The 27,647-nt window shown below is 26.4% G+C and overlaps 1 protein-coding gene across 3 annotated transcripts in view; it reads left to right on the plus strand.

The window, feature by feature from the left end:
* The window catches only part of LOC129988213 (pecanex-like protein 1), a 61,124-nt gene that overhangs the window by 14,287 nt on the left and 19,190 nt on the right, over positions 1–27,647 (plus strand). For all 3 annotated transcript variants that reach the window (XM_056096378.1, XM_056096379.1, XM_056096380.1), the window contains 22 exons: positions 843–1,916; positions 7,404–7,616; positions 8,421–8,564; positions 8,753–8,806; positions 10,415–10,517; positions 11,331–11,494; positions 12,683–12,788; positions 13,201–13,665; positions 14,209–14,362; positions 14,476–14,508; positions 15,970–16,144; positions 16,817–16,927; positions 17,665–17,756; positions 18,739–18,845; positions 21,136–21,244; positions 22,033–22,125; positions 22,653–22,803; positions 23,520–23,655; positions 24,745–24,922; positions 26,310–26,418; positions 26,995–27,124; positions 27,210–27,268. In XM_056096378.1, the coding sequence (XP_055952353.1) occupies positions 843–1,916; positions 7,404–7,616; positions 8,421–8,564; positions 8,753–8,806; positions 10,415–10,517; positions 11,331–11,494; positions 12,683–12,788; positions 13,201–13,665; positions 14,209–14,362; positions 14,476–14,508; positions 15,970–16,144; positions 16,817–16,927; positions 17,665–17,756; positions 18,739–18,845; positions 21,136–21,244; positions 22,033–22,125; positions 22,653–22,803; positions 23,520–23,655; positions 24,745–24,922; positions 26,310–26,418; positions 26,995–27,124; positions 27,210–27,268 (3,960 nt within the window). The remainder of the gene's footprint in view (positions 1–842; positions 1,917–7,403; positions 7,617–8,420; positions 8,565–8,752; positions 8,807–10,414; positions 10,518–11,330; positions 11,495–12,682; positions 12,789–13,200; positions 13,666–14,208; positions 14,363–14,475; positions 14,509–15,969; positions 16,145–16,816; positions 16,928–17,664; positions 17,757–18,738; positions 18,846–21,135; positions 21,245–22,032; positions 22,126–22,652; positions 22,804–23,519; positions 23,656–24,744; positions 24,923–26,309; positions 26,419–26,994; positions 27,125–27,209; positions 27,269–27,647) is intronic.

Genomic DNA, 27,647 nt, shown 5'->3' on the forward strand with positions numbered 1-27,647 from the left:
TATGAATAATTATGGGAATTTCAAATTATTGAACTTATGTTATTGTCATTATTTTCATTCTACAACTTTTGTCCTGTGTATCTTCAAAATTCTCTCCTGTAGCAAGCAATAGGCTTTTAAATTTTGAATATTAAATGCATTAAATTAATTTAAATTTATTATTTGATACATTATAGGTTTTTGCCTGTAATTTAAAATGCATATTAAATGCAATATTTTTTTTTATACATTTTGGTATATATAAAATTATTTATTGCAAAAATTATAAAATTTATCTGTGCCATCTTTCTCTCTCTCTCTCTCTATTATTTAAATTTATATTTCTAAAACATTTTCTTTTTATGCAGTAAACTAAAAAATTGCTGAAAAGAGTCAATATCCTATACTTCCCTGATTCAAATGGGTTAAGCTTTCTGTTAGTATGCAGGTGATTTTTTTTTTTTTTTTTTTTTTACATTAGTTTGCCGACTAAAAACAATGCAATTTTTCTACTAAGGAATTTGTGACCAACAAATCTGAGGTATGATTGGTAGGCTAAATAGAACTATTTTTCACATAGAATATTCATGTACTTTTAACTAAAGAATATAACTATTTTTCACATATTATTAAGAGTACAATACAATAACACTCTACTCTACAATAAATATAGGAAGGAAAATAAAGTGAGGTCATTCTGAAAATTTTGGATTCACTTAAAAAAGTCACAGAAATTTTTTGATTAACATCAGAAATGATGACCACACTGTATTAGTAACTCAGAAACTAATGAATCCTTAAGTGTAATTAAAAATGTTTTTTGTATTGAATTTTAAAGATGCCTCTTTTCTTCCTTTTTTTAGGTCACTCCCAAGATACAGCTGTATCTTCTAGCTCTGTCTACATTCTCTCTGATTCCCACCATCATAACAGTTACCTTCCTAGTGCTTTGAGCCTATCTTCTAGTTCCAGCTCTGAAGCCCTTCTTAAAGGTACAGGTTCAGTTGAACTTGGTTTCATGTCTCAAGATCCTAGTATACGTGCAGCTGAAATTGCTCGAAGCAGAAATCGCAGTCAAGCCCGGGCGGAACGGGATAAACGAGTTGTCAGGCGAGCCCATAGTGAACTGGAAACATGTCCAGAAAAGCCATCACCAAGTGTCCCTCCGTCCCATCCGGTCAGCCTGGAAATGATTGGCCGGAGCAGTAGTAGTGGCAGTGGAATTGGTGCCAGGCCAGCTGTCCCATTGAGAAGCACTGAATTTCTGCGTCCAAGTTTCAGTGAAGCCATCAAACCTATTGTTGAACTGAGTGATGAAGTTTGTTGTAATGAGAACATGCGATCAGGTAGTTTTGCATCACCAAGTTTTGAACAATCTTCTTCACAAGAAGAAGAAAACACATCATCCTCAAACTGCTCGCTAGTTCGACATCGTTCTTTGGAAACAGATTCAAAGCACATGCGGACATTTTCAGCAAGGAGTAGTCGCTCATTGGGAATATCAGAAGAACTCTATATGGAAAGACCGGGAAATGACCAAAAATCAGGTGATACTGGGAATATTTTCCAATCAAAGACAGGAGACTCAGACAAAACAGCAGATGCTGCATCAAAACATAATAAAGAAAAGTCCGGTGTTAATTTTTTAATTCATCCTGTTCATGAAGATAAACCAATGAATAAAGCAGACAGTTCTATTGTAAAATGTGGGAGTGAAGCTTCTTCAGTGTCTAGTGAAACTCTCTCTATATCATTACCAGATAGTAATGATAGTCATTATACTCTTGTGTACAAACCATCCTATCAACGAGAGAATTGCTATGATAGGACTCAACTGCCTTTTTTACCATGGGGTGATGCAAAAAACTGCCCATCACCTTCACCATCTGATGGAAGTAGCATTTCAGGATTTGATTGGCTTTTCAATTCTGCCAATGGTAGTGTTTTATTTTACACTGATTATCTATATCAGGGTTTCTTAAACTATTTGTTCAACTTCAAGTATAGTTGAGTATTTTTGTTTTCAAAATACTCAAGCTTAATAATCAAAAATAATTTTTTAAAAAACCTCATTAGAATTATGGATTGTTTTTATCAAGAATTAATATTTAATGAATTTACATTTATAGTTAGTTAATGCATCATTTTTAAGCTAAGTAATTCTGTGCATATTTGCAGTATAAGGTACAAAAACATTTCATTCTTTTAGCTATAAATGAATGAAATTTTTAGCATTAAAAAATAATTGCAAGTTAGAAAAGTTTAAGAAGCCCTATTCAATATCTACTTTATTTAAATATTTATGCATTTAAATAGCTTTCATAACTTTTCAGGGGCACAAATGTTTAAATAAATCTATTTATATATTAAATAAATCTATTTAAATATTAAATAAATCTATTTTATTTAAATATTTGTGCCCTTGAAACAGTTATATCTTTCTATATATTTTTAATTTATTTTTACAGTTTAGTATAAGATAGCCAGCTGATTAAGATGCAAAGAAAACTGTGAATGGTCAGAAAATTCTGAGAGATCAGAAAAATTTATTTTAAAATGGATTTTTAAAATTTTGATAATTATTATCATAATTGACATGTGGCTGGCTCTTTTTTCATAAATAGAATCAAATATGGTTGACAACCAGTACATATCTGTCATTTATTGAAATAAAAATGGGGGGCCATCTACATTTCTGTTCACATGTCAGATGGTGGGATGTTTGTTTATAAATTTATGATTGACTGAAATTTCAGCTGTGTTGAGATTGTCTGTTCTTGTAATTGCTTTTAATTCTGAAGTTTTTAAACAATTAATTTGTTCCTTGCTAGTTTTATTATTTTTATAATATTCCCATTTATTTATTTTTTTAAAAAATTGACTCATCAACATATAGTATTATAATTTGTTAATTCATAATTTTTAAATCAGATCGGAACTGAGCCTCCAATTGTCATTCATGCTCTTAGTCTAAACAATTTAGAAGCAAGAAATTGAAGATGAAAAAAAGAAAATTAATCAGCACAATTAATTTACTTCATACATGATAAATGCCTCGAAAGTTTTTTTTCCCCCCCAGAACATCAAGTTGCAAAATATTTTTAAATAATGCTTAACAAAAGTAGTTTTACTTTTGCATTCCATGGAAAATGTAATATAACTAATGGCTTATCTCACATTACTGTTATGATTTTCAGTTTAATGGGTTTTCTTTCCCCCCAAAAAAGAAAAATATTTTATTTTCTTATATTGCAGTCATCAAATATTTTTATCTTAAACAAACAAACAAAAATCAGAATTTGAAGAATTTCTATTTTTTAAATCTCCCCATGTCTGAAAACATATTTTTGGATTTATATCTATCTGTAAACACATTACCTCAAGCACACTTTGTGTTTTATGAGTGAAATTTGGTATGTGGTCTTTTTATCAAATTTGTAGATTTCTAACAAATTTTAAACAAAATTCATTCTTTTGGGAAATCTGTCTGAGAACAGATGAACATGATAACTACAAAATGTAAAGAGCTAGATGAATAAAATCTGGTATGATGATTTAGAATTAAAAGGGGAGGTAAGAACCGACTTTTGAACTATATCTGTCTGTCAGTCTGTACTATTGCATGCATGGAAATAAAACAAATTTTTAAAATGCAACGATATAGACAAATGCAATTTTGTATATTTTTTATCTCCTTTTTTGTTCAAAACTGGTGTTAGCTTGATATGTCGTTACCATGCTTCTTAATTTCATTGATAGTTAGGATTTACTGTATTGTCAAATAAAATGGAAAATATATCCTCCATCTTCTCATCCTATTTTGGTAAAATCAATGCCCATCTGGCACATGTACGGCAGCGCAGAGTGTTTTTTGTATAAATAACATATGAAGCTGAAAAAAAAATTATAAAATTCATTAATTCCATCTTTTTAAACATTTTAATGTGAACAGTTTTTTGTGCAGTAGAAATAAATAAATTAGTGATAAGAATCAAATTTTCACTTTTTTTTATATGTTAAATGTGTTAAACAGTCTACTCATTCTCTTTTGGTGGACACCTCAGATATGGAAATGAAAAATTTCCAGTATTGTGGCAAGTTTTTACTGTCTTTGTTGATACAGAAATGGTCTTAGGTCGACTGCCCCCTATTAATGATGAGATATGGCTCCTACATGAGGGTTTATACTATAGCCAGTGATAGCTATAAGGACTCAACCATAGTTCCTGTCTATGTTATTTCAGAGCTCTATCATTCAAAAGTTTCATGTCCTTTTCAATAGATCATAGTAGTTGTTTATAATTCTGCTCAAGTGCAAATTATTTTTTTTACTATGGTATGTGGGCTAAGATTGATACAGTTCTGCTGTCATTAACTAATTACTTTTATTTTGACATCGCCTCCTTTTAATTTTGAAGTTATAATTTTATTGCCAATCTTTTCTTTCAGTATTTTATCATTTTGTGTTCATAATTTTTTTTCGTTAGTAGAATTATTGTAAAAACAATATAATTTGAAAAGATCACTTGAAGGATTAAATATATGTTTCATTATTAAGCACTCTGCTAATGCACTTGTGATTTTGTAATATATTTTTTGTGAATAAATCTGCAACAATTGGTTATTAGAAAAACCCATCAAGATAAGTACACATCTTCTAGTATATTGTATATTTTGTTTAGCATGTTTACAAAAATTAGAGAAATAATTACAGAAATTATGTTTATGTGAGCCCAAATGATATTTTTTTCGTTTTGTTTTCTGAATATTAAATTTTTTATTCTGTATTGATTTTTATTTGAAAGAGTAAAGCAGTATTTTTAATTTACTATTAAGAATATTCTGTGCAATACATAAGAGGGGGAAAAAATGAAGTAAAATCACTCTGAAGATTTTAGATACATTAAAAAAAGTCAGGATTTTTTTTTTTTTTTTTTTTTTTTTTGATAAAACGTGAAATAACAAGGAAAAAATCAAATAACAGAAGTGAAGGCCAGCTACAGCCATAACAGTTATAATACTTAATTTTGTGCGAGAAAAGATAAATTATTAATGCCTAATTCACTTTAACAGTTTTTCTATAACTTCTGCTTCCCCTAATTCTGCTTATTAAATTAGCATTATATCAAGTAAAGTTAATGAAAGAACCCAAAAATGCTGTTCATAAAAAAATCCACATTTTTTTTTTTTAAATAGAAGAGAACCTCAAATATTGAAAGAATAAAAAAAGGAATCATAATTTCATCTAATTTATGTTGGTAGGTATTCGTTGTTTTAATGACTTAATAAAAATATAAATGTTTTTATTCAGTAGCTTGAAAATATTTAATTCATTGCTGTTTTAATTATTTAGGAACAATAGATAAAGAATAAATAATTATAAATTTCACTACTGAAATAATAATGTTAGTTTTTATTTCAGAAAATAAGCTAGTAATTTCTATCATTGTTCAAAAATTAATTGTTGATTAAGTTTGTTATTATTACTGGGTTATGAAAATATAAATTTTCGAAGTCTTTTATCAAAGTCATTTTAATATTATTTTCAAAATTTCTTTTCTGATTGTTTCTACAAATTTTTCATTTAAAATTTGCAGTATTTCAAAATTCATTTCAAATTTCCTAAAAACTTCTTTAAAAATTCTTATGATTTATTATTTTAATGTAAATTTTAGTTTAATGTGCTATATCATTTATTTTGAAATAGTTTAAATTTTTTTTTTTTTTTATAAAATATGAATAGGATAAAGCTAAGCACTTCAGTTAATTTTAATAATTGAAGTGTCTATTAAGTGCAGAATAATACATGAAAATGAGGTGAATATAAGAGATAAATCATTGTTAACTAATATATTTATCTTCATCATAATAAGCAAAATATATTTTTCCACTGTGTTATAAAAAGCTTTTATTAAATTTTTCCCCCTATCTTCCTATTTTATGGAATTTATTTTATTCTTTGTTTTATTCAAGCATTTAATTTTATTATTATCATTATTACTTTAGTTCTATTTCCCCTTTATCTTTTCTTACCAGTTTGTTCTTGTAAATAAGATTTTTCTCTCTTTCAGATTTATTTACTATCAGGAATAATATATATTGTGATTTGAATATTTTGAAATTCCATATTATTTATTCCTTAATATCTTATTTAATGGTTGGTTGGTTTTAATGGTAAATGATTCTTAATTATAAAATACTGCATACTTTTCCCAGCATTTATTAAAATAATTCCCAGATCTGTCTTAATTATAAAATACCAATACAGCAAATCTTTTGTATTGTCTTAATTTAAGGTCTTAACTTTTGTATTCTGATATCCACCTTTTATATTACAAACAATCCTATCATTATATATATAGTTTCTTCTCTTTAAATTTAACAAGAGGAACCTTTGCTAGAGTTTTATTAAAAGACTATGGGGGAAAAAAGATTTCAACAAAATGGATATATGTTTAATCCTTCTTATTGGAATTAAGAATAAATTTCAGATGAAAGATTTGTAGTCTTTTAAGATGCAGAGAAATATGAGGATCACAGTTGATTAGACATTTAGTGAGTTGTCATAGAATTATTGTACTGGTAAAACATTTTTCAATATATATTAGAGAATATATTATATATATAGTGAGAATATATTATAGATTAATGATTGAAAAAAAAACATTGGATTTTGCAAGAGAACTTATTAAGTGGAATTCAAGTGGTTTAAATATTGGTCTTAAAAATTTAACAAAGTACAATAAATTACTTAATTTTTTTCCCCTTGAACTTGATGGACACCATGATTGAAGTATATTTTTATAGAGTTAAAATATTATAAAATGTAAAAACATTATATCTGATATTTATATATAAATTTAAAGTATCTATTAATTTTTTTGTTATAGTCCTCCCTTATTGATTAACTGCTGTATAAGGATGAGAAAATAATGTTATTACTGTTATGAAATTAAAAATAACTTATCTCTTATTTCTAAGTCTCCAAAGAAAATCTTGTGTAAATAACTTTCGTTTGTCTTGATAGAGTGAACTTTTTTGTCACTAAACTTACTATAATAATTTGAAGGAAAAAAAAAAACCTAAGAAAAAAATCAAAAATATTTCAAGAAGTCCATGTATGCAAATAAGAATACAAAGCATTAATAGCATTCTCACCTAAAGCTTTCTTAAATATAAATATGCATGATGACTTTGCTATTCTATGAAATGAAAACTAATATTTTCTTGAATGATATTTTCGGCCGAATATTTTTAAAAACTAATTCTGAAAAAGAGAGTCCTTTTTTAATCCCTTGTATTTTTTAAATCAATTCTTATGGAAGTGTTTGAATTTTTATAATCATTTTCATTTCAAAAGCTTACCCTACCCTCCCTATAATTTACTATTATAGAAGGTCCTTATCTTTAATTTTATATTTCAGCGCGATCTTCCTTCTGTAATAAAGATGATGATGATGGTGCTATGGCTTTAAGCCCTGATAGTCAGCTCTCTACTAGAAACAATTTTGATGGTAATTCTGACAGCACTGTTTCTTCCCCAGACGAGACAACACCCTTAGAGTCTACTTCTTCCCGCAGATCACAAGGAGCAATACCCAAATATAGAAGAAGCGATAGCTCAGGAAAGGAAAGAAGTATGTGTTTTGCCAAATGACAAGGAAAATTCTGTAAAGTACTTGTGGAATATTGTGATATCTGCTATAGACTGAATAATGAATTAAGTTATTATTTTTATTAAATTTTAGCTGATCTATGATTAATGAAAACTTAAATTAGTAAGACATTGCATTTGGCACTTATACAGTTCTTCAGCTGCTGGTTGTGATAGTTAACTGCATGTACAGAAAAAAAAAACACCTTTATAAAGACTAATTATTATTAGTAGTATTAAATAATTTCACTCAGTAGAAAACACAATTTACATTCATATAAATACAAGTTTTAATTCATCTGTAGCTTGAAGAATTTTGAACTTCTATAACTTCCATATAATTCCAGATAATAGTGCAAACTTTTTTTTTAATTGAAAAGATCTCGTAGGTGGTGGTGGGGAAATTGCAAAAATAATGTTCCCAATGCAAGAACCTTTAAAAGTAACATAGTAGTCAACTAGTATTTCCTAGTATTCATCTAGTTTAAATATATACTTTCAGAAATTGAAATCTAGTGGAATAATATCTGATGAATAATGTGGTTAAGATGTGTAATTTGAGATTGCAATAAAATTTTATTCAATATATTTGATAAGGGATATTAAAGATTTTTAAAGCCTGGGAATGACTGCAAATGGAAAAGGTTTAATAAGCTTTGAATTACTTCTTTAATATCTGAATTAAATAATATATAAATAGAATTTAATGGGTTTTTTTAAAATTTAATTTAATTTTTTTATAAGTATATTTGTGTTACTTTTTTATTCAAAAATTATAATGTTGCAGATTCAAAGCAGGCTTTGCAAGGCCCCATGTCTCCTACAGAAAAGATGCTATTAAGTCAGCGTTTGATAGAAATTTTAAGCAGGACAGACCCTGCTGAATGTGAGCAAGAACTTCGTAAATTGAAACGAGAACTTGATATGAAAAGTGAGTTAAAGTAATTGTTATTCTAATCTTAAAAGACAAAAGCATTGTTCAGTAGATAGAATGGGCATATGGAGGGTTCTAGCATTGTAAAAGCTGCATTGAAATAATTCTTTTATTAAAAAATTAATAAATCTGTGCTTTGAAATAGCAGACATTTATTGCCTAATATATGTTAACCTTGTTTTCAGGGAAAAATCCATCCAATGGAGCAACTCAAGCCAGTGAAAATAGCCCCACCAAAGGTAAATAGACAATATATTTACCTATATATACTTGATATATTTATAATTGGAATGAAACTAAGCAATGAAACTTAATAATACAGTATATTTGGTCAAAATTCCTATTTTCATTTTCATTATAAAATTTCCCGAGCTTTTTCATTTTTAAAATCTCTAATGTCTAAAAAATTAAATTTATTTCTATATAAAACAATTTTAATACAAAATCAAATGTTAATAGTTTATTAATTTTATATGTAAAAAGGGAAGAAAACTTTTCAACTTATATAGATTTTGTACCATTGTAATTCTGTATTGCTATGAATATCATAATGTCAGAGGGGCATTAAAAATATAACTTTTTATATAATCTTTTCTATTAATCATATACTGTTTTTCATAGTTCTATAGCTTTACATCTTGTTCCCTTGCATAAACTGTACAGATAATACATAGAATCTTTCTTTTCAGCAAATAATCCCAGCAAAGTAGCTTTAAGTATTAAATTCTATGAGACTTTAAAGCTATATTTGTTTATAGAGTCAATTGTAACTGTAAGTAATTCATCATGCAGAATAATTTTGTTATTCATGGAACATGGTATATCATATCAAAAGGAGATTTGTTAAATTCCTAGTGTGTAGAATTCTATTAACTCTTTAAAGTATTCAATAATTATTGTTACAACATTATGAAAATGTGCTCTCTGACCTAAAATTTATTTCAAACTATATACATGCAATGCAATTTTGTAAGATTTAAAATTATTTCTTTTATTATATTGTTACAAAAAATATTACATATGGTGAATTTCAACATTTTTTAAAAATTTCTCTTAAAATTTAAAGAAATAAACATCTTACTTCATAGTTATATTGACTTTCATTTTCCTCTGCACCTCGCAAATTTTAATTGCCATAAATTGTCTTGTATTGATTTGCCACATTATGTGTATATTGCAAGTCTCAAAGAAGTGCAAGGTCTTTTTGGGTTTCTCATTTCAAATGCAAAAGAATTAGATTACATTTAAATGTCACTCTTTTTAACTTTAGACTTTCCATAGAAAGCATAGTTCTTATATTATGACTTTAAAATTCTCTCTAAAATGAAAATTTCTAAATGCTTCGTAAGGGGAAAAAAATAATAAGAAGAGATATGTTTCAACTGTATTCCTTCTTATTTATCATGTTTATTACAAATACATATTTCTATTCAATGAAACTTAAATTTAAAATGTAAAGAGTGGAGAAATATATTTAGAATATTTCCTGAAGTAGTATTTAAGAATGTGATTAATTTCTAATGATAGTATTTCATGCATTTTTTTTTCTCCCTAACTTTTTTTCAAGGATAATAATTTGCAAATGTTTTAACGAAATCTTAAATCTTTATCTGAAGTAATGAAAAAAAAATGATTATTTCACAAATTCATTTTTTAGAATCTTATTTGAAAATGGTTATTTTGAATTGAAAATATTTATATATGCTAGCATTTTATTTAAATGTTTTTGAGAAAGGTGAGTTTTTTTTTAAAATTGATATTTATTATGTTGAGATTTTTTCAAATTTTTTATTTATTTATTTATTATTTTTTTCCATTAATTACTCGAAATCATCTTTTTCTTGTAGAAATTCCTGTTCCCAAAAGACCTAAATTGCTTGCTAGACGACGGCGAACACCTGATGGTGTTCCTGAAACTTCATCACTTCTTCCTGGTGCAACTGATGATGGGTAAGATTCTTTATCCTGTGATATCCATAGAATTTCTTCTAAAAACATCATGTACTTTTTCATTTTATGTCAAAATTCATATGAAGTCAGCAATATATTGTCACCATTCTGATTAAAAAATATCTTTCTTTTTAAATAAGTAAATTGTTCTTTTTAAAACATAATCATTTGAGGAGAAATCACATTTTTCTTATTTATTTTACAGAGCATTTATGTTTCATTTTAGCCTTTTTATTAAAAGGTTTATGAATAATATTTCTTTAATTTGAAATGAGTAATTCTAATGTAAAAAGTATGTATTGTTGAAAACTTTTATAATTAATTTTTTTGTGATATTGTAGTACAATGTTATGGAGTTCTTTTAGGGATTTGTGTTTTTACATTGATAAGCACTTATATAGTTCTAACTTTATTCATTAATATATTTGATATTTTTAAATTTTATTTGTCAGCATTTTTCTAATATTATTATTAGTCTTGAATGTAAAAAAAGAAAGATGTAGAGAGAAAGCTTATAAGAATTTTTATGAAGTTAATCTTTATAAATTTTGAACTTTTAATAAATTTAAATATTTAGAGTGAGATATTTTTATTTATCAAATCCTAGGTTTGTGTGCCATGACATTAGCAATTTACTTCAATTTGAAAGTTTAATTATAGTTGCCTTAAAAAATAATTCACATAAAAGCTTTAATCATCTTGAAAAAAAAAATAGTACCTAATTTTTAAAAATTATTATTATAGTGAATTGTAGCAAATGTTTATGGGCTAATCTCTCAAGTTATTCATGAAATACATTTCACACTTTTCTAGTGAGGACAGCAGTAGTACAAGTTGGATGTCACCGAAGAAGCAGTCTACACAAGGACCTCCTGCGTACCTTCTTGCTAATTTGCTTTCCACCCCTGGTACCCACCTAGCCAGTTCTCATAATGACACATCACCTGGAGCCATACACTGCTTCCAGGATGAACATGGTATATATATTATTTTTTTTCTCCCCCCTTGAATGTAAAAGCATGCAGTAAGCAATAAGTTGACTCACTAGTTTTGAAACAAATGTCTCTCTCCCTTCCCTTCCATATGTTTGATGCAATTTAATCATGAATGGGTTCTGTGCCAGTAAACTCTTGTAAATCAAATCAATCCTCCCCTCTCCAACATCTCTTACATTTCCTGAAAAAAAAAGGGTGGTGGTGGAAATAATGCATTGCAATCAACATTTTAGTGTCATATAGAATTTAGTGTACACTAAAGACATGCTTGAAGCATTTTATGACTTTTTTACTCTGATATATACTTCATATACGGGGTGTCTATTCTAATCATACTTCAATAGCTGATTTTTAAACTATTAAGAATAATTATATATTTCCAATAGGAAAAATGATTTAAATGAAGAAAAGAATAGTGTTTATTTTATGTTTTAAGTATTATGTGAATAAATAAATTCTTTGTTGAGGAAATTACATAAAATGCATTTTTAATTAAGTTCTCTGGCCTTGTTAGTTACATTTAATAAAATAATTTTCATGTATTAACATTTTAAACAAAATGCTTAGTTTTTCATTGACCAAAATTTACCAAGTTAGAAATTTTTCTGTTTTTGTATTTTAATCTAGTCAAAGGATATCTTGAAGAAATATTTGGGTCAATGCTTAAAATAACAATATAAACACTTTATAATGAATTTTAATAGCAGAAATATGACAAAGATGACATATGTATAAGTTTATTTAAAATATTTGAATGTTAAAAATATCCTAATAAAGATGACTGATAAAACCAGAAAACTGCATAAAACGTTAGGTGTCAAATTGTTTTCAGAAATATATTAATTTAAGCACCATGATATAATATCTAGCATCATTGAGCAAAAATTTGCATAATATGCCCATTTTTAATAGTTTTTTAAATCATATATTGGCTCCTGTTAAGAATAGAGACCCTAAACATGAAATATGATTTTTATGTGTTTCATTTATACACGTATTTGTTAGAGAATCAATGCTTCATGTTATTGGTACTAAAATTTATTAAATTTATATTTTTATGACAGTTCTTTTCTATTTTATAATATACTTTCGTTTTCTACTTCATAATTTTTTGAAATTGCTCTTGTATTATAGCATTTTAAATCCATTACTTTGTTTAAATATTATTAGGAAACTGGCTCACATATACTTTTGATGAAAATAGCACAGGTATAGCAAAAGGTCTGAGTACAGCTGCTGATGTGAAACTTCTTGAATTTATGATGGATAATAAATGGTAACTTTTATCTTCTCTCATTAAAAAAAATTGAAATTTTTTTGAAAACTATATTGAAACTTTGAGTTATTTTATTACTTACAGTGAGTGCATTCGTGATATTTATTTTTCATTAAATTCCGAAACATGCAACGATATTGAGATCTGCTTAATTATTTAGTATTTCGATTTAGTAATATTTTACATTTAAATATCATCAAGAATTGTATACAAAAATTAATGGTGAAGGTGAAAGAATTATTGAGATAAATATGAAAGAATTATGAATATAAATGTTAAATCTTAAATGGACAGTTTATAAGAATAAAGTAAAATTTGTAACAAATAAAGTTTCATATTTATTTATGGTGTTTGTTCTTAATTTGAAATATGATTTTATAAAAATTTACTTTTTAATCCTTTCTTTTCATAGGGAGACAGTTTCACATTCTTCTTCTAGTTCACGTTCAACTGTCATTTTGGACAGTCCTGCTGCAGTTCTTCATGCGAATAAATCAGGTTCCATGTTTTCCAGTTCTATTGATGCAGCCCAAGCACCTCCACTGGTGCATGCTATTAGAGGAAGCAACTTGAGAATGGATAGCAGCGGAACTCGATATAATCGCAACAGGCGTAACACAATGCTTACATCTACTATAACCACATCAGCCACCCAAGCTTCAACCACAGGTATTCCTGCCACATTGTCTAATCTATCTCAGACAGCAAGTTCCCAGGCTGGGACAGATACAGATGTTGGATGTGGAAGAATACGGTTTTCAGACCTATCCCGAATGCGTCCTCCTAAACCTAAACACTATTATCGTTACTGGGTGCTTCCTTGCAAATTCGTAAAAATACGATTTGATCGTCTTGCTCTGTTAGCCCTGCTGGACAGGTAACTGCAAATATTTCTTCTGCATTTAATGCATATTTTTTTATATTCAAATTTGAACTACTATTTGTTGATGGACACATTACAGCTTGTATGATAACCAAATATTTTGATCTAAATCATTTAGTTTTTATATATATTTTAAATCCTCCATGGTCTGAGGAATTTTCTTTTCACTCCTCAACATAAGTTTTTAAAGAAACATACAAATAAAGATGAGTTGGAACTTATCTTGAAAAGCATGATTTTTAAGTTTAATAAATGGAGAATAAATCTTTCAGGAGGTCAAATGAGCTTCTTCCTATTCTTAAAGTTTATTACCAAAAGCTAATTCATATTCATTTGTATATTTCCTTCAATTCAATTTACCCCCCCCCCTTCCCCCGAAAAAAAAAACTTGTTTATCCACTGTAAAAGCTTTTTTATTTTTAAAATGAAAGTTATTGGATCAGAATAATTGGTTACTAAAAGGGAATTTTCTATGGTGTAAAATATTTAATTTTAGATATTAATTAATTTTTTTTTTTTTTTTTTATTTTTTTTTAGGAATCTTACAGTGCTTGAAAATGCGATATCTGTTATTTTGGCAGTGCTGGTAGCTGTTCTTGGTGCTCTAAGTCTCTCCAGAAATCTATTTGAAGATATGTGGAGTTTTATATTTTGCTTTATTATTGCAAGTTGCCAGTATACACTATTAAAGGTTAGTTGTTTCTAATAAACATTGTTTGATAGTCATTTTTTATTTAAATATTATCTTTTGGTAAATATAAAGTATGTTAAATAATAATTAATATTTTTATGTATTTTTTACAGAGTGTTCAGCCTGATGCAGCTTCTCCAACACATGTGAGTGCATAAATCTTTATTTATTCTACATTTTTATTGTTACCTAAAAATTCAATCATTTTGTTACTGAAATCATTTAAGCGTGCAAAATATTTTCATTGAATGGACATATTAAATGTTATGTTTGTCATATTTCATTTCTAGAAAGTACAAAAAGTTTTTTGAGTAATATTTTATTCATCTTTGCTTTACCACACTGTAAAAATAAATGGAAATGTCAAATTTTTCCTGCACACTTTTTGCATGATAATTGAAGCATCTCTAATCTTTTCTTTTAATAGCTTAATTTTTAAACTTTGTCCTTAACTTTTTAACCTCTAGATTGCATTCATGTAATCATAAAGTCAGAGGCAGTACTTTTTTTCAGATTTAAAGAAGGTCTGTTGTGATTAGTAATTACAAGACTTCTTGATTTTTTTCTCCTTAATAGTGCAGTTATTTCCTTTTTCCAAATAAATATTAGTTCAATAAATTTTATGTTTTATTTTTTCTGATGCATGTTTTCAGTATTTAGAACTTATTAAAACATCGTTATGTATATCATTTAGTTGAATATTTATCGCAACTAATAATGAAGTAGAATGTATGTATGTGTGTGTTAGTACTCTACAAGCACATTGTTTGATCCAGTGCTATCAAGTTTGTCAGTATTTCTGCACAAAAATGATTTTTACATCATAAAATTTAAAAGATTATCTTTACACCAACTTTTTTTAGCCACCTATATTTTTTTCTATTTTTGGAATCTTTGAAGATATTTTACAACAATATATTTCATTTTTAAAGTGAAACTCAAAATATTTTCATTGTTGCTTTTAGTATTTCATGTTAATATTTCTGTCAAAACATGTCATTTTGTTTTCTTCCGTTGTTGACAATTAGTCTATGAAGATTACCGTACATTTTTCCTAATTAAATAATTTTCTGTTTTAATCATGCTTTTAATAATCAAATTTTAGATAAAATAAATAGAAAAGTAGAGATTCTTAGCACTATGAACATAATAGCATAAGGTTCTAAAATATTAGTTTTATGTGAATGTTAAAATTTGAAATGCAAAAATACTTTACATAGAAGACTATTAAAATTAAGTTACCTGCAAAAGATTCAATTGAAATTTTATGTCAACCATATTTCTTGCTTATTGGCTGGTTGCAAAAATAGTATATACACTTTAGTTAGTATTGTAGCTCTTCTTTTTATTTGTTTGTTTAAGAGTATCAAGTAGCTGATATTGAAAATGCATAAATCAAGATTTTCATTAAATTCAATAATGTTTGTATGTATATTCTATAAGTAGACAAAGTGAATTTCAAATCACATTCTGAATAGTTTGTTTTCAATGTAATGCATTTTCATTTATTTTCTATTGAACTGGATGTTTTATTACCACAATAACATCTTCATTTTTTTAAAGAGTTTGCAATTTATTAATATGCTATTCTATGTTATTTATTGCAGGGCTATAATCGAGTCATTTTGTACAGTCGACCTGTATATTTTTGTCTGTGTTGCTTGATATTAAATGTGTTACAGACTAGTATAGATTACAATGTGACATTACCTCCAGTGACACTATATGGAATAGCTCTGCTTTCCACTGATCTCATTATCAAAGCCAAAGATATTGTTGTTAGTAAGTATTTGAAAACATTATCGCCAGAAATCTTATGATAAAACTGGTTGTTATTTATTTTTATTTGTGTCAACTTCTCTCTGTCTTGTTATACAAATAGATATAATTAATGTATGTGTTAAAGTTATTATGTCTTGCTTATATTAGATTTTTCCACCTTGCATTCCATTTTTATTAATTTTTTTTTCCTTCCTAACTCCGATACAAAGTGATTTTAACTAGAGCACCATAATGTATTGATGATTTTTGAGTTTCCACTTTTTGATAATATTTTTGATTGTTGTAACAATTTAATTACTTAATTAGTATGCCATAATAAATATTAAATTGTGCATATTGAATGGTTGATTTAATTTTTTCTTGAATTTTGTTTAAAATAAATATTAATAATTAGATTTTTTTATTGTAATAAAATATTAAAAGTTGTGCAAAATTTTAAATAGTGTTTAGTGATGCCAACTTACTTAGGTACTTATCACTCATTTTCATTAAACAATTATACAATTAAACAATCATACAATTTAAAATTTTTGTCATCTTTTATTTTTAGTTGGGTTAGCTTTTTCAAATTTGTGAATAAGAATACTATGCTCAAGAAAATGATTAAATTAAATTTGATTATGTATTTTGGATCTTTTATGTTTTTCCTTATGCATTCTTATTTCATTTCAGTTTTTGTATTGTTCTTTCCTGTGATCTTCAGTTTGGGTTTGTTACCTCAAGTTAACACATTCCTAATGTACCTGATCGAACAAATAGATATTCATTTGTTTGGTGGGACAGGTACTGTACCTTTTTAAAATTATATGATAATAGTTATCTAATGTGTCAAAAAAATTTATTAAGTTATTCAGTGCTTTAAAAAATTTCTTCTTTCTGCCAAATTTTCACATAAGAGTAAGCAATAAAGTTATTGGCATCCTTATGATATTGTATCTAACATATTATTGAAAGGAAAAAAGGCTAAGAAAAATTAAACATAATTGAAATTCATTGTACCTTTTGTTTTAAATAACTAAAATAAATAACGAATTTTCAGTAAATGTTTATTAAAAAATCTGTTAAAAAGTGCCAAATTGGTTATTTTTATTCATATTATCTCTTTTTCTGTATAACTGTGAAAGAAATTTTTAAAAAATTATCAATTAATAAATCATTAGTTAAATTAAAAGATAAGGGGTTTCAATAAATGTCTTTTTTATTCTTACTGTTATTTGTTTGTAAGTTCTAAATATAGTTAGTTTATCAACTAAACGTTGAATATGATTTGTGGAATTTCTTTTCATTAGACAGAATCATTTCATTAGACATTAAGAATCATTAGCTATTAATCATTATTATATATCAGTCATGCAACAATTTTAAATACATAAAGTGAAATGTAATAAATGTTTAATAAGCCTTTATGTTTGCTTGTGAAGATCAATAATAGTTATTTCAATTAAATCCCTTGTTTATTTGATAATATTTATTATCAGAATTTCATAACTTCATTAATAGATACTTATTATTTTAAACAGCAACCACAAGTTTGACATCAGCATTTTATTGTTTGATAAGAAGTATTGCAACAATAGCTCTATTGTATGGGTTTGCTTATTTTGCATTGAAGGTAATATTTTTTTTCATCTTAGTACAAGTTGTAATTTTTAAACCTATTTTAATCAGAAAACTTATTTTCTGAAAGAATAGTTTTGATCTATTTCGTTCAGTATTGTTTAGTTTCCACTTTAAGAAATGTGATATTTTAAAACATGAAAATTATTTTTTTAATCATTTGTTTTATACATGCACATGATAAATCTTTTCAATAAATTTAGAATTTTTAATCCATCTATTTCAATAATTATTTTGATGCTTAAGAATGCTTATTAAGTCAACTTTCCATCATAAGTCTTTCTACTTAATGCTAAATCAGCAAATTAGACTCACTAATTCAATCAATTAAAATGAGAATTTTCTATTTTCATAACTGCTGTTTTGATACAATCAAACTATTTTTCTAGAATGAACAATGGTCCCATACAGAAAAGACCATCTCATCCTTATGAACAAATATGTTTAATCATTTCATGTTACCATTATATATTTTAAAGACCCACAATTAATTGGAATATTTTTGCTAATTTTAAGCTCCTTATGAACCATGACTTTTTTAAAAATGATAAACGTTTGGGAGGATTTGCAAAATAATAAATAATAGCCTTTATATCATTTTCTGTGTTTACCTTCCTTATAGTTTTAATAATTTTTTAAACTGGCAGTATTTTTTTTTATTCCCATTTTGTCTGATCTTGGCTTCAGGGAAATGAATTTGCCTAAAGTAATCATTTTCCATTACTTTTAGATTTAAATATGAGTTTTGCTGTACAAAATATACTTAAATAAAGCTTAGGAGTGGTGTTTTATTATTTTCCAATCATGAAATTAACTTTATTAGAGAATTAAAAAATATTTATTTAAATTTTTCTCACAAATTTTAGCTTTTAATGGATTTAAAGTTATGATCATTTTTTTGGGTTTAATAAAATACTTTTTAAAAACTAATATCTACTTAAACTTTTCTTAGTTTTTTTAATCTTATTTTATTACAGGAGCCAAATAATCCATCTCAAAACATTATGTTTTCCATTTATTGTGGACTGTTAGTATCATTGAGTTATCATTTAAGTCGGAATGCAAGTGATCCCACAGTATTATGGTAACTATTCATTTATGTTTTAGAGTTGCTAAAATCAGAAAATATTGTGTGGGATATTTTCATAAATATTCAGGTTTTGTAAAAATAATGTAGTATGTGAACGTGAAAAGATTTAAGTTATATCATTAAATGTTTTTTTTTAACTGCTGTGTTGCCTTTTTAATATATCTATATGTTTGAAAGATTCTTGTGAAATTTACAAGGAAATGTGATCTAACTTTTTTAATGGTTGCAAGTTTCTATATTAACTTAAGGCATATTATTTTTGTGATATTTCTTGTTTTTTTCTTTCTAAAATAAACTATAATGATAATACATGAGTTATTTCTGCTACCATTTCATTCGTTTGTTTGTTTGATGAATTTCAGTCCTTTGTTATATAGAATACTAGCCGCCTTTGGCGACCAGCCGGTTCGCCAATCTTAATGTTCGTTAAAATTTTAATAATTAAATATTTTATGCAATTTCTACTTTAATAGCTTCTTCATCAAAATATTTTAAAACTTCAAATTTTGATTATCATATAATTCATTCATAATATTATAAAGGCCTTCAGTCATAACGTAATATGTATCTCTCTCATTTTCTGTTAGCACCCGTAGAATTTATGCTTTAAATTAAAGTGGAAAGAATTTATCTTCAATTAATATAATAATCTTTTTCACTGAAACAAAGCATTTTTTTATAATCTGATACTGAAAATAGAGTCACTCAGCGTTTAAACTTTATGGGCACTAAAGAATATCTTTTTAAATTTATGTAATATCTCAAGAGTTGGTCAACAAAATTTTCTTAGATTCATTATGAGCAGATCGATTCATTAACAATGTTTAAATTTAAATGCATCAAACACTAAGAAAATAAAACGAATCGTTTAAAATAAACGGTTGAAAACTGGTTTTAAAAAAACTACTTAAAAAACGATGTACTTAAAACTATAAGCATATACAAAAAATATATAACTAACATAAATACAATTTACTTACAAAAGCATGCAACTAACCCAAAAATAATTTAAATGATCCATTGATAACGTTGTCATGGCAACAATCAGAACAGAATGCGCATGCGTGAATTTTCTTCGCCGGTTACGTAACGCAAATACGTGATTTTTTCTACGCCAGTTGGGGTAACGCTATGCGGATTAGAAATTTTTAATTTCCTTTATTCTGTTTTATTTTAATTCAAAAGTACTTCAGAATGAATCTGAAAGATTGATTCATTAACAATGTTTAATTTTAAATGCATCAAACATTAAGAAAATAAACAGAACCGATTGAAATAATCCGCCGAAAAATTTTAACCCTAGCCTCATTACTGTTGGGAGAAAAAACAACGGAAGCCTTTCTCGTTTGGCGCTGGGGATAATGGAAGATTTTTTTGGCGGAAAAGTTGGCGGTGGGGAAAATGGAAGATTTTTTTGGCGGGAAAGTTAGTTTTTAATTAATAATTAAAATTCTAATTAAAAATTCGAAAAAGGAAACCCCAGGTGCACATTCCCAACCTCCAAGGTATACATGTACCAAATTTGGTAGCTGTATGTCAAACGGTCTGGCCTGTAGAGCGCCAACACACACACACACACACACACATTGAGCTTTATTATAAGTATAGAAGTATCATCACTCTTCATAGTAGAATTTAATAATATAATTTAAAAAGTAAATAGTATTTAACTTGCCATTATGGTTTGTAATATTACAAATATTCAAAAAGTTACAATTAAAAGATAAATAGAATCTGGAAAAATGGCTGCAGGAGTTGTTTATTGTGTAAGAAACCAATTATATGATATAAGTGATCAATAGTTTATGTAAGTTTAATATTGTATTGCCCCACTATCACACTTTTCATAGAACCAAAAAATGATGTAACCAGGGGGGGGGGATTTCTGAAAATCTTTTTTCCTTAATTATTAATAGAATTAGAAGGGAACAACACAAAGTGCAGCAGACTACAAGAAAAAAAAATGTTGAAGATGGAAACATAAGTTCAGGGTAATACCATACTTTAAATTGTTTTTTCACAGGATTTTCCAATTCTGAAATGCCTACCAAATATTGTTATGTAGTTTTGTTATATAATTTCATTATTTTAAAATTTTCTTTTTATTATTTATTTATTTTTCTCCAATATAAGTTTGAAATTGATAAAGATCGATATATGTGTGTGTATGTATGGTCATAAAAAGTTTAATAAATTAGAATTTTTCTTTTATATGGTTTTGTTAAATCTCAATTTATGACAGTTTTCTGTTAAACTGACTTTGGATACTTTTTTGAATTTTCAGGTCTCTTATCAAATGCCATTTATGGTCTGAAGATGCACCTAAAAAGGGTAAAGAAGATGATGGTACTGAACTTGTAGATCCTTTACCTTTGAAACTGCAAAATACTGTGGTAAGTAATGGAATTTTTTTTAAAAAAAATCATTTTCATTATGACATATGACTTATTTGATTTAAATTTTTTTACAACTGTTGCGGCTTATATCTAAGAACTTCTGGCTGCTTTATACTAACTAATATCAACTATATTCAGCATCACATGATTTGTTGCATAATGGATAAATCTGTCTCTCTGTATATATGTACCAGAATTAATCTATCAGTGATTTTTGACACCAAATGGGATCATATATTTATGTATATATTGGAATTAAATGAACACCAACATCCAGATATTTCTACCAAATTCATCAGTATTAGTTGACCAAAACATATAATTCAAAAAATCATTTTAATGTAGAAAATAGATTTAAAATTGCACTAATAAATACTTTAATTTCGATTTATTGCATTTGAGATTGTGAAATATTTTTTATGAATAAGTTTGTCCTGTGTTTGCTCTGATTGCTGTCAATAATATATTGAATAGACAGGTGCCTGGAATAGTTTGTGTTCATAATATTTTTTGTGGAAATGAAAGCCAGTTGCATCTAGTGGCAATCCTAAAACAATACAAAAGTAAATTGTTCATGCATAAGAATTAGAACTGAGATCATTTGTGTGTAGTTTTGGATTTTTATTTATTTATTTATTTATTTTTTTTTTTTTATTTTTTTTTTGTAGCATTTGTCCTTTGAAAAAACAAAATGCTATTTTAAAATACTTAAAAATTGTAATGGAAAGAAAATATTTTTTCATTCCTATCTGTTATATAATGACATGATTTTTCCTAATTTTTAGTTAACTCGGTTGCGATCTGATGCCATTGTATGTGTATTCATTGCTGTGTTAGTATTTGCAATCCATGTCAGCACAGTATTTACTGTTTTCCAGGTAAGGAATACATAAAAAATGTCATCTATTTCTGGAAAATTGTTTCAGATAAATTTGTCTGCTTTAACATTTAAAAAATAAATATACTTTCTTGTTTTGTTTAATTTTTTTTATCTATCTTTTATATTACTGTCTACTTTTTAAAAAATCTTTAATTTGTATGAATTGTTAAGACATAATGAATTTAAATTGAATAAAATTATTTTGACGTAATCTGTAAAGCATTCCAGTTTGAATGCTTTTATAAGTTTGCTTTCTTTTGACCTGTTTTATCTATGTCTACACTCAGATTTTCTTTTGAACTATCTTTCTCTCGTGTAATGATGGACAAGGCAAATAGAAAGAATTTTTGTAGAACTTCCAATTCCCATCTTTAAAAGCCTTTATTTCTTTTTATTTCAATCTGAAGTATACATTATATAATTTTTGACAATGTGATGGATAAAAAAATAAGTATTTACAAAGATTTTAAATAAAATTTTTCACTCATATTAAATATTTATATACATGTATTATATATTTTCTAGCCCTATCTTCAGACAGTAATTCAAATTGCTGTTACTATATGGGGTTTCTTATTACATTACATCATACCTCAAATGAAAAAGCAACTGCCATGGCTGTGTTGTTCTCATCCTATTCTCAAGGCTCATGAATATGGTCAATTTGAAGCTTTAGGTAAAATTTTTGAATGCCATTATTATAAATATTTTTACGTGATTTTTTAATGTTAAATTGATGATGTAATGTGTTGCTTGGAAGCTACCTGTTGAATTAAGGAACTTTTGTAAATGTGATATTTGAATATTACATAATCTCTCTGGAAAAGTTTTTTCTAGTGATTGGTGTTAATGCATTCAGGAAATTAGCATTTCTCTTCATACATGTAGCATATAATCTGCATTTGATTTTGTCATTAAAAATATCTCTTTTATGTATGCATTCAGTAATGTTTCAAATTATTAATTTTACATATTTCCTTAGCTTATGTATAAAATTACAATATTTTCTTTACAAATGAAACCTGTTTATGCTGTATTATACTATATTTTATTTGTATTGTGACAATAAGGACATTATAGAAATCGTTTTTATAGTTGGTGAGTTACTAAGACAAAAAAAGTGTTATATACATTATTTGCTTGTCTTGTTATGCCACTGATATCATTTATTAATTTAATAACTAATGATGTAAAGATATATTTATATTTGTGTCATTATTTTTTCATTTTAAGAATCTAAGAATATTTAATTAATCTTAGACAGGAAAAGAAAATTAAGGATTAAATCAATATATATTCTAACTTCAACAACTTTCATTTTATTTTTTTATATGATATGATTTCAGAATTTTGTCTCAAGATTGTTTATATTTTGTTCTTTTCATCCTGTAGAAGCTGCTAAAGTCATGTGGTTTGAAAAAGTCCAAGTATGGTTATGGTTTATCGAGAAAAATGCTCTCTATCCCTTGCTTTTTCTCAGTGCCTTGACAACTGACTCGTCATACATAATAAAGAACTTTGGCATTCTGTGAGTAACACCTTATTTCTCTGTTCAGTATTATCTTCCTTTGGTAATTAATTTCTTTGCTGGGAATACTACTTGGTTTAGTTTTAATTGATTCTTTTATCCATAACTGATTCATGATTTCCTTAAAAAAGTATTCTTAAACAAAAAATTGTGATAGAGATTTAAACTTTACTATTTACTTTTAATTGTGTACTACTGCCTAATGAAGTCAAGTTGAATGATGCAATACTTGCATACAAGCATAATTATTTTTCTCACATCATCTAAATTTTAATAATTTATTCTTTCTCTATGTTATAACTTTACTTTCTTATGTGCAGTTTGTAACATTTAAATGATATGGTATATTTATTTGGCTTGCATTATAAGAGGCCATTTAATGTCATGTTTGGTGGATTGAAATATAAAGGTAAGAAATAAAAGAATAACCATTTAAAATTTCAAAGTATCAGATATGTTTAATATTTTATTTTATGTATCTGGAAAGCTTTATTAATAAATTCATTGAAAATTTGATAAAATGAAGTAAAAATTTGTAGCTTCATTGCCAAAAAATATGAAAAAGAAATTAAAAGAATCTTTTTGCACATTATCTTAAGAAGCAATGGAAAAAAAAATGCATGATTAAATATCTAAATGAAAGAATAAATGTGGTTTAAATATCATTGTAACAATGAAAATAATTGCAAATATTTTTTAAAAAATTACGTCAAAATTTAGGGGGGGGACTACATTCTACTTAAATTAGTTTCATAGGATAATTTTTGGAATGTTAAGATTATGTAAAAGTCATTTTTCTATGCAATTTTGGAAAATTATTAACAAAATATTTGGGAAATTATTAAGAAAAAAGTATCACAATTTTTCATAAAGAATCTAATTAAAATTTTCACCCCAATTTGCACTTCTAAAAATATATGTGTGCCAAATTTTGTTGCTCTAAATCTAATAATCTGTCCTGTAGAGACACATTCTCTTTTATTATTAGTGGAGATTTTTTTTATATTTAATTATAGTGTTATACTTGATAAACATTTTTAGTTTGATTGTTCTGTCTTCCTGCCTTTAAGATGTTTCTTTTTGTTTCAGTGGAGGCTCTTTAATTGTGGTAGTGTGCAGTTTCAAGTGCCTGCGCAGTGCCTTTTGTGATTCTTCCCACCATTATTTGGTTCTTGTTTTCATGACACTTTTCTTCAATTTTGACTTCCATGGTTACAAGGAACCTTTTTTAATAAACTTTTTTGTTTTTTCTATTGTATTTAGTAAGGTGAGTATGTATAGTTTATAGTATTTGAAAATTTTTCTTCTGAAATATTAAATCTATTGCTACTAAAAATAATAATATGATGTTTATCTAGCCCTTTATCAACTGAAAGTCTGTTATTTGAGCCATAATTTGATGTTTTTATAATAAAGTCCAAAATTATTTAGAAAATGATGTAAAATTTGGTATTGAAATCTAATAGTAGTATATGAGGCTGTCAGGAGAGATTCTTTTATAATTCAGGAATCTGTTCAGAGGGGTGATGGAGGGAATCATGATTCTGTTCTAAAGTGTGTTTAATATATTCTTATGGCAAACAAACACAATAAAAATGTTCAAAAGTTTCGCCTTCTAGAATGATGTGTAAATTTTCTTCTGAAAGCACCTTAAGTAATTATTGGAGTGGGGGGGGGGGTGAAAGGAAATAATAAGCCACTAACATTCTTAAACGTTCAACATTAACAGTTTTTTTTAAAAAAATATGCCTAAGAAATTTAAAACTAACACGTCTATTAATATATGGTATAGTTTTGAATTTATTTTTATAATTAAACAATTTGGAAAATATGCCAAAAGAAGACAAGCTTTAAAAATTTCATCTTAATTAATGTAGTTTTCAATTACCTGATAATTATAGTCCCAGTCTATTATGTAAATAAAGTTTCTGTTTAAATATCCATAGTAAGAGAAATGCAATATCCATAATGTACTTTCCTGTTGTAATGTAGAAAGAGGTGAAGAGGGTATCTCATATCGAGTATACATAGAGAGGTAGAGTATATCTCAAAATAACCCTTCTGTTGCATCAAGACAGTGCTTAGCTGTAACTGTGCTAAATTAAACTCTTCCTCATTATTGTAACTTTTTAAATCAATGAAATTTTGTTCTACAAGATAAGTCAAAGAAAGAAATTTGCTCCTTAACTTTGAAAACTAAGTTTTTGGGGTATTAATCTTTTCCTAAGTATTAGTCATGGTTGAAATTTGATTTAACAAAGTCTGAAAAATTTCTTAACTTACCCATAAAGAAAAAAGGGAAAAAAATCATTTGTCTTCGTGCATGAAATTATTCTAAATATTTTTTAAGTAGTTAATTTAAAATATGAAATGTAAAATTCCATTATTAATTTTTATATTCTGTATATTTTTTTGAAGAATATACAGAATTTTTCAGTTTAATTTTCATTTAAAAAAGTATGCAATATATGTAATATGATTTTAAACTACCCAACTTAATGAATTAATTTGCTGTGTATAATATTCATTTAAGATCTAATTTTTTTTTATTTTCAAACATATATGGATCTGTATGATTAGAATTCTAAAACTTTGAATTAATATACTATTATTTACTGCTGATGAATATTTCATGTATTTATGCTCTTTTTTAGTGTTATGAGTTTCTATTGAAAGTGAGATTCATCATAATTTATATTGCACCATGGCAGATAACTTGGGGATCTGCATTTCATGCATTTGCTCAGCCATTCAGTGTGCCTCGTATCCTTTTATGTTTATCATTCTATGTTAATCTTATAGTTAAACGAATAGGAATATTCTTTATTTGTGTTACATAATCTTCATTCTAAATATATGCAAACATTGTTCAGTATGCAGACTTTGTCAACACAGCAAATTGCATGTAATTCTAATGTTTTCATTGTTTGTCATTCGGTTTGGTCAAGATACAAAAACATTGGCATTCTTTTAAAATTTTGCAAGTTATTTTTATTTAAAGAAACAAATGTGTTTATTTAAAAAAAAAATTAAAACCATTTAAAGGAAATTCTATTAAGGTACTAATTAATTTTTATTCTTATTGAAGAGCATTTTTTAAATTTAACTTCATAAATTTTACTGAGTACAATGGAAAAATTTTAGCTCTAATATTGAGTATTGAGAAAGAATTTTTGAGAAATTTGTTGCAAAAGTTTTTTTTAGTCATACAAATTTTATCATATCTAAATTATTGTTTGTTTTTGTTTATTGGGTTATATTAATTTTGAATTTTAAAAAAAGTTTGAAAGTTCAGTTTTATAACACCCATTTACGTCTGATTCTTTAATTTTGGGAAAGATTCGGCAATGTTATTTGTACAAGCTGCTATATCATCAGTGTTATCAACTCCTCTTAGTCCAATATTAGGTAGTGCCATCTTTTTTACATCTTACGTTCGTCCTGTTAAATTTTGGGAAAGAGATTACAAGTAAGTAACAATCAGATTTTAGAAAAATAAAATTGACATTAAAATTGTGAATGGTCAATATTTAATTTTTATTGTATATTTGCAGCACAAAGAGAGTTGATCATTCCAATACTCGGCTTTCTTCACAATTGGAATGTAATCCAGGTAAATATAAAGAACTTTCGTGTAGTTTTCATATTTATAATTCACATTGTAACACATGTTCCTTTGTTATTCAGATAAATAAAATATCTGATTAAATTTATAATTTTTTTTCAACAGAATTTATTTTAATTTAAAAATATATATAATTTAGAAAGTATCATTTATCTCATCTTAGCATAGTGTATGAACATGAATTTTTTTCTAGTAAATTTCTTTGTGGAACATTTTATTCTAGACATAGAATAAAGATATTCAAATGAGCTAATTATATGTTGCTGTTTGATTATTCATACTAACAACTATCAGTATTTGAAATTCAATAAGAATATATGATTGCATTAAAGTCTATTTCTAAAAAAAAAGTCAAACTCAAAGAGTA

The sequence above is a fragment of the Argiope bruennichi genome, chromosome 10 (genome assembly GCF_947563725.1).
Source record: "Argiope bruennichi chromosome 10, qqArgBrue1.1, whole genome shotgun sequence".
NCBI lineage: Eukaryota > Metazoa > Arthropoda > Arachnida > Araneae > Araneidae > Argiope > Argiope bruennichi.